We start from the raw sequence: 15876 nt of genomic DNA on the forward strand, positions 1-15876 counted from the left end.
AAAACCTTAAGTGCTGGAATGTCCTCCTATGTGAGAAGGGAGAGCCACAGCCAACGTCTAGTGAACTGGACAAAACGCAAATAGTAAATGAGAACACTCTCAAAGATCTGCTGTAAGCCACAACTCACAACCCAGACGCTCCCACACAGAATAACTGGCCAACTGGATTTCAGTTCATGATCGTACAACTAGACGCACATTAAACATATATACAAATAAATTGAGTTACAACCTTGGTCACAGTGAAAATGAAACTTGCAAGGTAGCACAGAATATACTTTTGTTTGCCATGCGATTTTTAAACATTTAACATGTGCCCTGGCTCAATAAAGGTTGGGAAGCACTGCACCGGGTCGGGTGGGGTGTGGGGCTGGTGGTAACTTGTGCGACAATCCCGGGAGATGTCGCAGAGGGAGAGGGGGGGCGGTAGGGGGCTCCCGGCCGAGCGGCGGCGGGCTCGTTATCTGGCTGGCTTCAAATAGTCCGAGGTCGGCGTGAATTTCATGAGTAATCTCTCTGCGTTCAGATAACAAATTAAGGCGGCTGGCGTGAGGGCAGCACTCAATTCCACATTTTTCCGCGGCGAGAAGACTCTCCAAAGGGGATTCTGGGTGACTGCGATAACACCAAAAAATTTTTTTTTAAAGGACAAGAAAAAAAAAGCAGCAACGCCCAAGCCAATGCGCTCCCTTGCCTCTTTGTTTGTGTCATCCGCCGTTTTCCGTCGCTAACGCACAAAGTCGATCTCGCCGTCTGCGCCGCCAAGGACGCTCCATGTAGACATTTGTAAAGAACGCGCTGAAAAATCATCGATTCAAATTTCTTTATGAAACGGACGGAGAAATCCTTGAAGGTCTGAAGAAGAGCAGCTGAAAAGGTCCATTTAGCCTCTGATCTGACCTTCTTGTTGTGACTGCACGAAAGAAAATGGCTCGGAATGAGTCACTGAACAATAAAAATAATGAGCACAGGATACGCGGGATGTGGAGGAGGAGGAGATGGTTGCTTGGCTAAAAACAAAAAAAGAAGACAAAGAAGTACGGAATGAGCACTTGTCAAACTCAACATAAGTCACTCAGTTTTGGAGAGGCGGTTCTGTCTCAGGAGTACAAGAGGAACGAAATGTGCATCATGACATGAATAAAATAGTGTGTTTTTTTCCCAAATTTCTCGTTTGACTTTAACAGCAAAATATTGCGGTGAAACATTTGTCAAGTAATCAAGTATGACTTTTCCTGTCTTGAAAAATTCGACTTCATTTTTTTGAAGAAAAAAAAAATTACCTTGCCGGGACATCTTTTGTTCCTCTTAATTGTCCATTTAGTGATGTTTTGTAGTTACAAGCATTGGTTCAAGGGGGTCCTTGGAAAACACTTTTCCCCTCTCAAGCTTTCTTTGCATTTCCATGACAACCAGCGAGGGTGTTGCAACAAAGCGAAAAGTGTTGTCAACTGTATTCCGCTTCTTTTCCTTTGTGGCCAATGTGTCTTGTGACTATTTTCATTCTGTAAATTTAGTTGGATTAAGATGTCGCTCCTCTGAATTATTCAGAAAGGCTCGCTCACTGACATATTTTCAGAAATAGTCACGCCAATCAAGATGTACGTGGTAATTTCACATTGAAAGGGTGGGCAAGACACGCCATGATGTGAATGCACGACTTTGAAAAAGTGGATTTGTGCTTCATATATCTGCTTCACATTTCTGAGTTGCCTCGATTGCAAGTGTTGTCAATAGTTTCCCCTGCGATTGCCTGACCAAAGTCAGCTGGGAAAGGTTCCGTCTCACCCGTGATCCTAATGAGGTAACGTGGTCAAGAAATCAGATGGAAGTACATTTAAAAAGCCACTTGAACATAACGAGCCCCTTTTAACTCTTAAAAACCTCAAAATCAGAAGCAGGAAATCTGTTGCGTCCAATCGGGTGGCGACAGGAAGCCATTAGCAGCCTTCCTGGCTACTTTTGTAGTCACATTAGACCATGGATCGTGTAGCTTCTGGCGCATATTAGCATCCCGTTCAGTGCTGCAGTTCATACCTGACACTTTCCCTCAGGAGATATGACTTCTTTCGAAAGAGCAAACAAACAAGCGAAGCGGCGGCAAGCTTCAAAGAATAAATTAATGCTCCCTCTCTGCGCGGACACACTTTAATCAGATCTAATCTACTGTACCTGCCTGGCTGCTTTCCAATCAGATAGTTTCAATTATACTCTTGTAATGCCACTCTGCACGGAGTGGCGAAAAAGTGCTGAGGCCGGCACTTTGCGGGCGATTTGCAAATAACAGCGAAGGGAGTCTTTTGAGACAAGTGGCGGAACAGGAAGCCAGCGAGCCGCCGGAGATGACAGCTCGCGTTGGCACGGACGCCGCGTTCCGCATCCCGCCGCCTCCTCCCGCTTCCTCCTCCTCCCACTGCTTCCCTGTGACAGCAGCTGTCGGGACAGCAAAGTAGCGCTGATGGTGGCCTCACGTGGCGGAGCTGCGCAGGTCATTAGTTTCCTCTGCCACGATGCCATTTCTCAAAGCAGGATGGCAGGGTTGGCAGAGAGGCGGGTAGGTAGGTAGTCAGTCAGCAAAGGCGGGGTTGTGCATGGCAAAGCGTGAAAGGGAGGCAAGCGGGGTAGGGAGGATCGGGGGATATTGTAAGCAAGAGAAACGGGTAGGTGGGCCGGAGGATGTCCGCTCTACAGGTGGGCTCGTGCGGAGGATGGAGATCAAAAGGGTAAGGAAGTCAGGGAGGTAGGAAATCCGGAAGGCCATCTGCTAGGTCGATGGGTAAGCAGGCGAGCAAGCGATTGAGATAGGAGTTAAGCTGATCTACATCCAATTCGTGACTAAGTCGAGGAGGAGAGCTAATGGGCAAGTAAGGCGGGGGGGGAGGAAGGTAGATAGCGAGGATGCAAACCAAACACTTAGGGAGGTCAGAGACAAAGGTTGGCTGATAGCTGCTTGTCCATTTGTGACCGAGCACAGGAGTCTCGCAACCTGTCTGAAGTCAGGGATCTCGTACAATCAGGTTGGCAAACTGGCAAAGACGCAGGCTGATCGAGGTCCAGCGAACCGGCGAGACTGCAGGAAAGCAGGGTACCAGCTGAAATCAGGGAGGTAAGAAACAAAGAAGCTACATGCGAAGGTCGGCAGGCCAATGGGTGTCCAGCAAGCGGCAATGCAAGGAGAATAGCAACCAAAAGGGGAGTCGGGAAGTAGGTGAGCAGGAAACGGACAGACAGCAAAAGATAAACAGCGCAATGGGACGGAAGGCATGTCGGTAGGCAGCCAGGCTTCTGGGTGTCCAGGCAAGCAGGGAGCAAGGCAAACAGTTAATGGCTAGATGGGAAGGTGGCTGAGTAAGGAAGCACACCAGGTCCAAGCCAGTGGAGGGGATGGCAACCAGTTAGATTCCTCACCAGGAACATCATTTCGTAAAGAAGCAGTCAACCAAGATCCTAGGTGCCGACATGGACACGCCGTAGTACCCTAACGTGGTCTTCGTTCTTTCCGTGTCGTTGTCGTTTGTGCGACGGATGCTGGAAGTTAATTTGGATGTTTGCAAACATCGTGCCTCACGCGATCAGACAGACACCTTAGAACGCAGTTCGCACGGCGCTCCGCTAAAGGATGACACTGTCTTTTGTGAGCAATGAAACAGATCCACCTGCGGCGTGGTGGTGTTAGTGGCGGGTGCGGGGGGAGCGGCGTCCAGTTCCTCGCCACCCTCCGACATCTGTCTGCAATGTGTCAGCCCCGAGCCCAACACGGCCGCTCAGGCTATTAACCTCCACGGCAGAGTTGGGAGCCCTGTCGGCCGAATCTCTCGCACACAAATCCACTCCGGCCCCTCCGGTGTCTTTTGTTCAGCACACTCACACTGGCCTGCGGGGGCGTCCAACCTGGCAGTGAGGCGGTGACACAGTGGGACCTTGAATCAAACTGCTGTCAGCGTTCACAATGGATGTCGGCGACGACTCGAAATGGGCCATAAACGGCAAATAAATGACAGCCATCGGCGTGGAGATTGTGATTATGATAATGAGAATAATAAGGGAGATCATCATCACCATCAGCGTGATAACGATGATATTGTCACGATAAATTTGATTGAATACATCGCAAAGCACATTTTGCGCCACGCTTGGAAATGGATCACGGAGAGGCCACGGTGTGTCACTTCCATTTCACACAAGGGTCTCCCGCAAGGCTTTGCGGTTTGTCTTCAGTGTGCGACGCTTCCAACTAGCTCCTCAAGATGCTATCTGATGAGCGGCCCTGGTTTGAGGGTTTCTCAAACTTTTTTGCTCCGTCAAATTTTTTCTCTATGGACCTGCTCAGAATCCTAACACCAATTAAACATAACTCCAGCATGTCAGTTCTTGATTTGGGGAATTGTAACTTGTATGTGGATATTTTGTAAAATGAATACAGTAAAACTCCTCTACAACGAAATCATGTTTGCAGCAAGAATTTTCTCACAACAGGAGGTTTTTTACTGTAGCAAAATTAATCTCAGATGTAAACACACACACACACACAATCTCGTCGCGAGGCAAGAGCAGAGAAAAAGATTTCGTATAACGCAACAGGGTTTTTTTCCGTTGTATAGGGGGCAGGTAAGTGGGAATGGCATGAAGATTTTTTTTCACAGTAGGGGGTGTTTTTGCCCGTGTAGGTTTCAATGTAGAGGAGTTTCACTGTAGTATTCTTCCTCTAGACCGCTGTATTTTGAATCCATGTTATGTGTTTTCCTGTTTTTAATTTTTAAAAATCCAATATTTATCATTTACCATTACCGCCGTGTTGTGTTGTGCTGGTGGGCGTGAACAAACAAGGATAGGTTGCAGCAGCATTGTTGATATTTTTTGACAAATAGATTACACGTACAATAGGAAGAGATGTCACACATTTTGAACGTCTGACAGACCACGCGCGAACAATTTTGTCCCGTCTCAACGAAAACTTGCATCCGTCTCGTCATATTTTAGTCATTAAAGAGCCACGTTTAACTTGTCATCGTCTCATCGTGAAAAAAAAGAGGGGGGGTGTTCACAAAATAATTCATCGTGGTCAACGTTGACAAAAAAAAAAACAACAACAACACTGCTGGGGAGCAGGCTGTGCTCCAGCGGCCATCTTAAGATTACCAGTTTGACATCCCCCCCCCGGCCCCCACTCACAAGAAGACATCTTTGGGAAAACAAAAACACGTAGCCAGGATGTTCTTTGTGTACCGATGAGTGAGTGTGAAAAAGTGAGTCAGTGCTGGCATCCTCGTTTAGTCACCTAAGAGCTATAATTGCAAATGCTGTGCTAATTAGCAGCCTGTGTTTTTAGTTTTGTTCTCCCCCCCCAAGGCGAAGCTTTCACAAGCTCATTAGGTGGGCACCTTTGCACTTTTCACACCGCCCACAATAGAGGAAGATCTAAATGGAAAGTCAAAATGAGTCATGGGAGCAAATGAATTTATGGAAAGGCAGTAATTGGATTGAAAAGAAACACTAGAAAGTCACCACCTAGTTTACACTTGCAGCTTTAGTATGCAATGCTCGAAACAGGAAAATGCTCGAAACAGGAAGTTGAAAGTACATCAAGTCCGGCTAAATTGTGGACAGGTTGCAAATGACTCTCTTAACGGCGTCTCGTTTTAGCGAGTTCCAAAAGTGTTTCCTCAGCAGAGTTGTCAAGGAGAGGTGCCGTCGGTTGCTCTGCTAACTTTTCAATTGAGGGGTAGGAACAGTTGTTTTGAAAAATTGTTAGTAGTAGGCACATTCGGAAAGCTACGAAATGGGGGAGCGATCACATATTAGGCCAAACAAGTTTAACTCTTTCAGCACCAGCCATTAAATTTTTTTTTAGAGCATTCTGACTGATTTTTCAAGGCTCACAGAATATTGTTTTAGGACAACTTCAACACAGAAACTACCAAATGAAAGATTACACTCTTTTTTCACCATGAAGCGCTTATTCAATTTTTGAAAATAACCAGCAGTAGAATATGGGTTATTTTCACCCAACTCACCATTTTGTGAAAAGTTATTTTATGCACAACAGTGACTTTGCTGCAAGTTTTGCTTTAGTGACGCCTCAAACATATGAATCGTCTTTTTCGTCTATAAAATACCACCAACAACAATGAAAATGTCATTTTGATGGCAAAATAACGTTTGACAAACTACAAACTATTTGCATGGTATATAGTCGTAGCAGTATTTAGTCATGTGTGTGTGTGTAGGTACTTTGTTATCGCTTGTACTTCTAAATTTAAATCATCATCTTTTCTCCCTTTTGTGAGACTCTGTAGATTTATCGTGACGAGCACTAAGATCAATCACAAGCTGCTTGCAATGGTCGCATATCCAGATATCCGCCATGTTCACAAGGGTCAAGCATTGTTTTCAGACTTGGTGATCTTATCCAAAAGACAGACCATCGTTTTTATTTTTTAACTTTCCCAGTTTAACTCAATCAGTACCAGCAATCCTGGACCGAGTCTGAAAAGACGTTTAAAAAACGTCTTTGGTAGTGAATGAGTTTTAATGATCAAAGCAGAATTGACTGCGCCCAATTCCGTCCTCGTTAGGTTCCCCGTCGGCGAGGCCAGTTCAAGTATCATACCTTGGAGACGGTTGCATCAGTTGTTTGTCATTCTTGTAGACAACTGGGGTGTGATTTGAACTTTGTGATGGGTTTTGTGTGGCAAAGTTAAAGAATAAAGGGTGCCAGCTATTGTTTTGTTTTTTTTGAGAATTCTAGACAGTACTTGGCTGTCGTCAAAGGACTGGCGATGAAAGGAGGCGTGCGTTCAGTTGTTCAGTAAGCTTGTTGTGACCGTTTGTGTGGCCAATGAGACGACTGACGTGCAAGTATTGGATTGGTGAGACAGCAGGGGCAATTTTTTCTTGCTTAACCACTTTTGGGATGCATTTGGTCATTCCGCAAAAATTGCGGGGTGTCACCGGTTAAACTCTCAAGCTGGGGCACTTGCAAGTCAAGATACTGGTGTAAATGTGTAAATCCCAAAAGATTTCTCCCTGTGAGTTTCTTCCCCGAAAAAAAAAAGTCAAGCGTAAAAATACTGTGAAAGCACGTCCACCTGAACGCCGGCAGACATCCATCAGCGCTGTCATGGTGGGGAACGAGCGGGATTTGTCAGCTGTGGCCGACACGTCGTTTATATCGAAATGTCAGAATGGCATTCGCATAATGATGGAAACAACAACGCTTTGGGCTCGGGGTCCCCTCGCGTGCCAACAACGTCGCTAATGACGGCGGTCTCGGCGCGTCAGGCCGCCGTGGGATCTATATCCGCGGCTTTTTGTCAGCGCCTTCAATCTTGCGGCGAGCTCAAGAGCTAAACGCGAGAGATTAATACGCGGATTTGTGACGCGCAAGCTCCGCGTTGACATTATAACTCATCGGCTGTTTATCGCCTGCCCGTTCTCGCTGGATTGGGAAATGACTGACGCAGGGAAAGCAACGCTTCTTCAACTAGGCGGGGCTGCCAGCTGGATTTTGGTGGTTCCGCAAAATAATTTGGAAGAAATGTCATGAAAGTGCTGATTTACATCTGGCAACCAACAAAACAAACTGATTAGTGTCATCCTGTATTTTGTAAGGATAAAGACATTTTTAATAAAATAATTTAAACAAAAAATTCAATAAAACAGGAATTTATTCCCTTGCTTAATTTTGATTTTATCTTAGATTTTTGTTTTTTAAACCAGAAAAAAATACCACTCTAGTCTTATAACTGAAACATTTTTTTAGATCAAGATATACTGTACATTTGTTTTTGTAATATTGTGACTTGTTTGAAAAAATGTTAAATGTCTTTTGTTCTTGTAAAGAGTAAGATTTTGGTCTGGGGGAAAAAAATACCCTTTTGGTCATTTCAACTTTTTTTTTTTAAATAAATTGAACAATTGGTGCTTTTTCGTCTTTTTCTTTTCTTCTTTTTTTCAAAAAATGTCTGCTGTTGTAAAGTCATATGACTATTCTCATAGGTGTACTTATTTAAAAAAATAATAATAATAAATAAATAAAATTGGGTTTACACAAGGTTGTATAACCGGCATTGGGATTGTGAAGGGCTCCTTGGAAAAATTAACTTGATGAAAGGGGTCGGCAGATCCTAAAAAGTTTGAGAATGTCTGCTAAAGTGTAACACGGTGGCTAATGAGCATCTTGCCTTGTTTCGATCACCTTGCAGACAGACGATGTGACGCAAACGGACGCCTCGCAGCACTCAGACTCGTCAGAGAAGCAACAGCCCAAGCGGTTACACGTGTCCAACATTCCCTTCCGCTTCCGGGACCCAGACCTGAGGCAAATGTTTGGGGTGAGTAGGGACCTTGGAACACCACAATGACCCAGACCACGCTGACACCTCAGGTCACTGCGACATCACAGAATCAATTTTAGCCTCCACTAAGTGTGTTAAAAAAAAAATCAATCGTGATGAGAATCAAGCAAGTAGAACTTGATTGTAAGGTGATTTTTTTTTTAAAGGAACAATAAAAGTCTGTATGCTGGTGCAGGTTTCCTTTCACGTCTGACCAGCTCGGCGTCCATCTGTCCGGCCGCTAATAAGGCAAAGCGTCTCACGCCTGGATAAACGCCGTTAGAAGAATAGAACGCCAACATCTGACAGCTCCAAATGGAGCCAAAAATGGACATTAAGCGCAATGAGCTAATTGGACATTGAGTGGCCAGATGCGCCGGCAAAGACGGCGTCGGGCCCGGGCCCGGGCCAAGGCCCCGTCTGCGGCGTTGTGCCGTAAATACTCGACAACCTGGCCCTCCATCGCAACAAATTTAGTGGGTCCTCTGAAAGGGCCTCCGTAATTAGTTCCGAGGGAAAATTGATCACTACACAGCTCCAGAAATGCATAATTTGCTCACAAAAAAACAAAACAACAAGAAAAAAAACTTACATTGGGCTTTGGAAATGCTAGCTTTTTCCACTAGCTACAGTATTTTGTGGCTTTGCCTTTCGTACAGTCAAGGTGGAATCTCGTCAGGAAAAATTGTGCAAAATACCCCAATTTTTTTTCCTAGAATGATACTTTTTTAAAAAATTCTCTGTAAAGATAATGTCAGTTTTAATCTCTCAGTATTACGATTGTCATGATGATGAAATAACAACAATTATTATTTTTTTGTTATTAATCACACTCCTTTTTCCGCCTAAAAAGATTTTCATACGACTCAATTTGTCTAAAAAAAAAAAAGACTATCTTTAATGTACAACAACTTTACTGACAAAAAAAACAACTTTTGCCCCCTAAAATAATATTTCAATCTCATGTGTACATTTTCGTCCCCTCAAAAATAGAAAAAATAGAACTTGAGACATAGGCACAAAGCAAGTCTCTGGAATCTTGCCAATAAAAAAATAAAAAAATAACATCTCATGTCACACCTTTTTTTTTAACAATATCTCAATTGTGTCATTTTCTGTCCTGTAACACTTTGCATAAAACACATCAAGTTACATCCACGATCAATCCGATTTTATATTCACCATAGCTAGAAAGGATTTCCTCCCAACCTCAACATCGCGTATCCCTCAACTCCCCAATGACGTACAGGAACACACTTGAAATCAAGCAATGGGCATTTGAATTCATCATTCGGCTTCAATGATCGCATGGGAAATCGGAGTGTGAAATGGCGCTCGTTTGACATGCGTAATGACTTTTAAGCAAGTAACCAGAGACAGCAATTGAAAGTGGCGCTCCCTCCTCTCCTTTAAGCAAGTCTCACTTTACTTTCTTTTGGCTCCTCTTGAAGCGCGAGAGTCCCCCTGGGGTGCCGCCCCGGGTCCTGTTGACTGTACGAGCGCCCAAACAAAAAGGATGAAGCAGTGGCGGGGTGGGGTGGGGGGCGAAGGGGGAGGAAGTAGGGGAGGTACATCTTTCCCTCGAAAAGGCTGCTTCACAAATCCCAGGTCCGCCGCAGGCTCAGGAGAATAAAAAGAACACTTGCATCCTCCAGTCAACAAGCTGAAATGCTGCAGTGCAGCCAAACGCTCACAACTCACCACGCAACCCGCACACACACGGATGCGATTCAGACATGAAGAGGAGGGCTAAAAATCATTCTGAAAGTGCGGAGTTGTGACAAGTAGTCAGAGGGGAACGCTGTCCGGCATCAAGAAAATACTAAGCTAGCATTAGCGCTGGAGACAAGCTAATGTTAGTTACACACTGCTGCTACATTGCTAGCATGGCTTGTTCATAATGGAATGATACCATTGTAATTTTTTTGGAATGTACAATGAAATCTTACTGAAAAAGAGCTGCCTGTCAAGCACAAATGTTGCTCATTGTGCATCACCTCCGAATCTCTCAGCTGCCCGAGGTCCCGTTGCGCTACTTCTGTTTACTCATTTTATGTCCGGTTGTTAGCAAGACACTGTTTCATTTTTCAGGGGGGGGATATTCCAACCTAGTTTCAGCAAAGCTCCTGAAATCCCATCTCTGATTGGTTGGTTTTCCCCAGGCAAGAATGAGGTGCTTTCTTGCAAATTAAATTAAAGGCACAGGATAGGCCAGAGAGGGATGCTGTTTTATACTTTATTTATACTTATATACTGACAGTTTTGACAAATGTACCAAAATGTGTTTTGAATTGCAAACTATCATGGTTTTAGCACTTGGGGTTGAGCCAAAATTGAGACTTGGCCTTGATTCACGAGATCTGACTTGCTTAGACCTCAAATCAGACAGGAGTACAAAGAGAAGGCGGTATGGATGAGGAAGTGCACAAAATGAAAAATCAGCGAAAAAAAAGCGCGACTGACAAGTCGGGGAAAATAACATTGGACAAAGTAGAAGAATAAAAGGCTAATCAAGATAAAGTGCTACTGACAAGTAGGCAGATTAGCAACCGGCAAAGTATAAACATACAAAAGTACAAACAAGGAAGAAAAGAACTCACGGGGGAGAAATAAGGAGCACAAAAAACATCCAATAAGGGGCGAGATAAAAGACAAAGACACCATCAAACATCTTCCTGGTTAACACTTGGGGTTCATGACAAAAAATGCATATTAAAAATCAAGTTCAACTCTTCTAGTATACTTTTTTTGGCCCATTTTTGGGGTTTTTTTGTTGCTTTATAACAGAAGAATAAAGTTTTTTTTTTGTTTGTGTTTTTTGTTGCAAACACCAACCGCCGTTTGGAACTTTTCATAATTCCTTCCACATTTTAATGCCTCTCCTCTTTTTTCTCTTCCGCAGCAATTTGGAAAGATCTTAGACGTGGAGATTATCTTTAACGAGCGAGGATCCAAGGTGAGTCGGCCGCAACGCCAGCTGCTTCATGGCGTCGTTATGCGCTAGTGTGTTGTTTCATGTTCCTGGCTCCAAACTCGCTCGCTCACTCGGTGACTTCAGCTTGGACAGAAAAAAGAAAGGCAATTGTTGACCATAAAAATTGCCTTCTGCCCCCCACCAATGCGATTCTTTGACACAAAATACTGGTGAGTTGAGTTGATAAAATGGTACATTTTATCAAAAGTGCAATTGTTGGTGCAGGAAAATGCTAAACAATAAAGGAATATTTTGATGGGAATTGTATATTCGGGTTGTATGGAAGAAATGTGTGATCCCAAACAACTGCAATATTTTTCTATTCAAACCTTATATTTGTTCACAAAAAGTTGTATTTTGAACCATAAATGCTCAACAATCCCCACGAGTAATGTACATTTTCACAAACGTTTTTGTTTCCCATGACGGATTTCTGGCCAAATTGCCCCAAACAGCATCTCCTACCTTTCCTATTATTTGATACAATGATATATTTAGTCAGGAAGGTTAATTGGTTAACTATGAAATATTATATATTTGCTAAAAAAACCCCCAAAACAAACAAAAAAAGAGAGAAAAAAAATGGTTGTTTTTTTTTGTTTGTTTGTTTTTGGCAAACGAGTTTGCCGTGGACTCACTTGACTTTGTCTCGTGCATTCTTTTGCCATTCCAATGTGCTCCCAAAGGGAAAGGCTGACATTCAACTACAAAAAAGCACTGAGCGCCACAAGCTTTCCTTATGTTTCCCTTCCTGGAGGTGTCCCAATACTTTTTGTCCCTGCACAGCTTTCCTCAGGGAAGGCGCAACCTTGTCCCCAGTGCCAACATCAAGCCGGCATAAACATTTTCTTTTTTTTTTCTTTTTTTTTTTTTTTTTTTGTTAATGGCCGGTGCCCTCCAAAGCCCATTACCCAGCATGCCTCGCTCGCTTCTATAATGAAGCTAGCGGGACATTAATAAACAATCTATTTCCTATGAAGCCATTTGCATTCAATATGTTTGTCTGCTTTGAAAAATGGACGCTCGGCTTGAGCCTGTTGTAAGCTAATTATTCCTTTCTGTGTGTGCATGCGTGTGTGTGAGGCAGGCGAGAAAGTGGAAAATAAGATGGAGGGGATAACGACAGTCGGGTGGATTGTCCAAAGGATTAATTCTGCCCTCAGTTCCTTTTTTTTTTTTGAATGCATTTCTTTATCTCCCCCGAGAACAGGCCGGCATGATTTATGCTCGATGGTGCCGATGGCCGCTCAGGTCGACTGGAAACGCATCACGGCGTTGGCCATTTCGCACTTAGTATATTACCTTCCCCGCAAATGATCACACAACATCAATGAGATTGTCCGGGGCAGGATATGCAAAAAAAAAAAAAAATGGTGTCATGAATATTGGCAAACCATTCAAAGAAAAAAAATGATCAAGCAGACAGGAAGAAAAGCTGTTTGCAGCGAAGGAAGAATGAGAAATCGAAAAAACGGGTTTGACGGAAGGAAGGAGTGAGGTTAAGAGAGAAAAGACATCAGGATAGAGGTCAAAAATGAAGAACGGCAGAGTAGCAGGTTTCAATGACTCATGAAAGAATGTCGATGTATGATAAAAAAACAAGTAGGAGTGAGGGAAGAAAGACAGGAAAGGAACTACAGAAGTAAAGAAGTTAGGAAGGACAAAGGAAAAAGGACGGATGGAGTGAAACGTACGTCTGACGGTTATGGAGGGGAGGAAGGAGAAGCAAGTTGAAGGGAATGAAGGAAGCAAGGTTGCAACGAAGGAAGAATGGCAACAACAACAACAACAAAAAGTTGTTCCAGCAAAGGAAGTATGGAAGAAAAAAACTTTTGATTTTGTGCTGTCAATGCAATGAGATGCTCCAAATGTGGACTGTGTGGAGTCCAGCAAGGGCCTTTGGTAGTCCAGCCCGATACTTGACAAGTGGGCCCAGGTGCCGAGCCCGCAACATAAGTCACCCAACTGACAGTTACGCAACCCGCAGTCGCCTCCGAAAGAAAAAAAAACCCTGAAGTTAGACAAACACCCATCCATCCATGATCCGAACCGCTTTATCCTCACGGGGGGGCGTGCTGGAGCCTTTCCCAGCCGCCTTCGGTCAGTCGGCGGGGGACACCCTGACACCCTGACGCCAGCCAATGGCAGGGCACGCATCGACAAACAATCGCTCGCGCTCACAATCACACCTAAGGACAATTTGGATAGCGTGCATGCTTTTGGAATGCGGGAGGAAACCGGAGAAAAACCCACGCAAGCACGGGGGAGAACATAAACTCCACGCACGAAGGCCGGAGCCCGGAATCGACTGCGAGGCGGACGCGCTAACCAGTTGTCCGCCACTACACTAACAGATGACACAAAATTGCCAAAAGTGAGTGTTTCGGTAGCGTCTGTGTGTGTGTTGTTTTTTTACAAAAACATCACAGCAGTGAAGTTTTTTTGTGTCTGGGTACTGCAGACAGGAAATGTTTGACACTAAACTGTGACTATTCCCAGCTTCCATCCTCGTGTGTAGCTAAAGTTTTTCGATCGGGCAGAAAAGCCAAAAGTCCAAACCTCCAAGTGAGTTGCAACGCCCAACGCAAACATCACCTTGCCGACTTTCAACTGACGTTAATTAGCGCAACACCTCCACTAGCGCCGCAATGTTTACAGCTAACGCCGCTAAACGTCTTCTTCTTCTTCTTCTTTCGCCGTGTCGTTAATTACCCGAGCGAGACGCCTGTTTTCCTGACATTCCGCCTCTTTAATTGGGCCGAGCCGGACCCGCTTTGTCAGCCGGGTCCTCTTTTCCCGTGTTTTGCTTTCCGCTAACTGCTGCTAATGAATATGCCAACTTGCCACCGTGGCCGCTCACCTTCTCTTTTTCTGTGTCTTCTTTCTTCCGGCCTCCATTGCCGTCGTCGTCTTCAGGGCTTCGGCTTTGTAACCTTCGAAACGAGCATGGACGCCGACCGCGCACGGGAGAAACTAAACGGTACAATCGTAGAGGGACGCAAGATCGAGGTGCTTTCTCTTTTTCTTCACGCATCTTGTTCCTCGCAGCACGACAGCATCCTGATGATGATGATGATGATGGCGGCGTGCATGGCGAGTGCATGCTCTCTGCCGTCAGGCGCCAACTTGTTGGGTCTTGGCGGCAAACGCCGTCGCCAGTCAAAAGCACGTTTACAGTTTGTGTCATTTTTGTTTTGGTTTTGTGCATCCTGATCAGGGTTGGGCAAACTTTGCTTCTCAAAAAGTTTGGGGGGTTTTGTTTGTTGTTTAATCCTTCAATTGCACAGCGGGGGCAGGTCTTGTAGATAAGATTGAGAAAAAAAACATTAAATAGTTAAAATGTTCTTTAAAATTGACTTGATTTCTTTTTTGCTGTTATTCAATTTTTTTAAATTTTCAGGCACGTTGAAGGTTGTTTGATTTACATTTTTTTTCTTTTATTATGTCCAGCAAAATAAAATGTCTTACAATTAATGAAATAATAATTTGTCATTTTCAATGACAAATTATGACAATGAAAAAACAATTTTCTCATTTTTGCAATGTTACCAATTAAAAAACATGTATAAACATTCATGCAAATGTATTTTTTTTTCTTAGCATTTAGTAGAATAAAAAGGCAAAATTAATGCAAACATTCAAAATCTGCGTCAAAAATATTGACAAGCAAACATATCAGAAAAAAAATGCAAAAAATGTTTAGATGAATCAAATTTTCAGTAAGAAAACATATCAATGTTGGAAGTGTTGAGCGCGGTTTTGTCGGTGGGGTGCTTTTGCCCGCCCTGATCGCCTTTGTGCTTGTCGCGTTTTTTCCCGCCTGCATGCTCACACGTCGTTTTTTTGCATGTGGCCAAATTTTTTTCTTGATGTTGCTTTCCCGCCAATGATATCGTGTGTTGTATTGTTGTTGCGGTTCAGGTGAACAACGCCACAGCGCGAGTAATGACCAACAAGAAAGTGGCCAACCCCTACACCAACGGTCAGTCCTGACACGCTTGTCATTAAACTCTCATTTTAAACCCCAATCCATATTTAGAACCCTAATTTGAGACTCTTAATTCAAAACCCTCAGCCTGATTTGAGAAATGAATACCGGTCGTAACACCCAAAATCAAAACTCTAACCCTGGTTTTTAACCCAAATTTGAAACCCCAATCCAAGCCTTCGGAGTCGAATTTGATGCCCTAACCACGATTTGAAAGTCTTAAACCCTTAGCTAGAAACCTGAATCCTAAAAGCATTTGAAGCCTCCATCCAAGTTTTAAAAGCCTAACCTTTGGACAAAACCATAATCCAAATCTCAAAACCGTAATATCAAATGTTGCCCCTAAAGCAAGGCTTGAAACCCGAACCCCTTTGTTTGCAACCCTAATGCAGTCAAGTTTTGGTCAAGATGAGGTGAATGAAATATGTCTTTTGCCAAAGTTGTGTTTTTCTTTTTGTGCGCAGGTTGGAAGTTGAACCCGGTGGTGGGCGCCGTCTACGGTCCCGAGCTCTACGCCGGTAAGTCCGCTCACTCGCTTGCAACTTGCCTCCGAAGCCAAATGCGGCCCGATCAGTGAC

General features: G+C 44.0%; 1 protein-coding gene across 9 annotated transcripts in view; it reads left to right on the forward strand.

The window, feature by feature from the left end:
• Positions 1-15876, forward strand: part of LOC127589340 (RNA binding protein fox-1 homolog 3-like) — a 277061-nt gene that overhangs the window by 236081 nt on the left and 25104 nt on the right. For 8 of the 9 annotated variants that reach the window (XM_052048458.1, XM_052048453.1, XM_052048454.1 and 5 more), the window contains 5 exons: positions 8205-8333; positions 11239-11292; positions 14227-14319; positions 15232-15292; positions 15763-15816. In XM_052048458.1, coding sequence (XP_051904418.1) covers positions 8205-8333; positions 11239-11292; positions 14227-14319; positions 15232-15292; positions 15763-15816 — 391 coding nt within the window. The remainder of the gene's footprint in view (positions 1-8204; positions 8334-11238; positions 11293-14226; positions 14320-15231; positions 15293-15762; positions 15817-15876) is intronic. The other variant, XM_052048456.1, reaches the window with a different exon arrangement.

Source organism: Hippocampus zosterae, chromosome 17 (assembly GCF_025434085.1).
Source record: "Hippocampus zosterae strain Florida chromosome 17, ASM2543408v3, whole genome shotgun sequence".
Taxonomy (NCBI): Eukaryota; Metazoa; Chordata; class Actinopteri; order Syngnathiformes; family Syngnathidae; genus Hippocampus; species Hippocampus zosterae.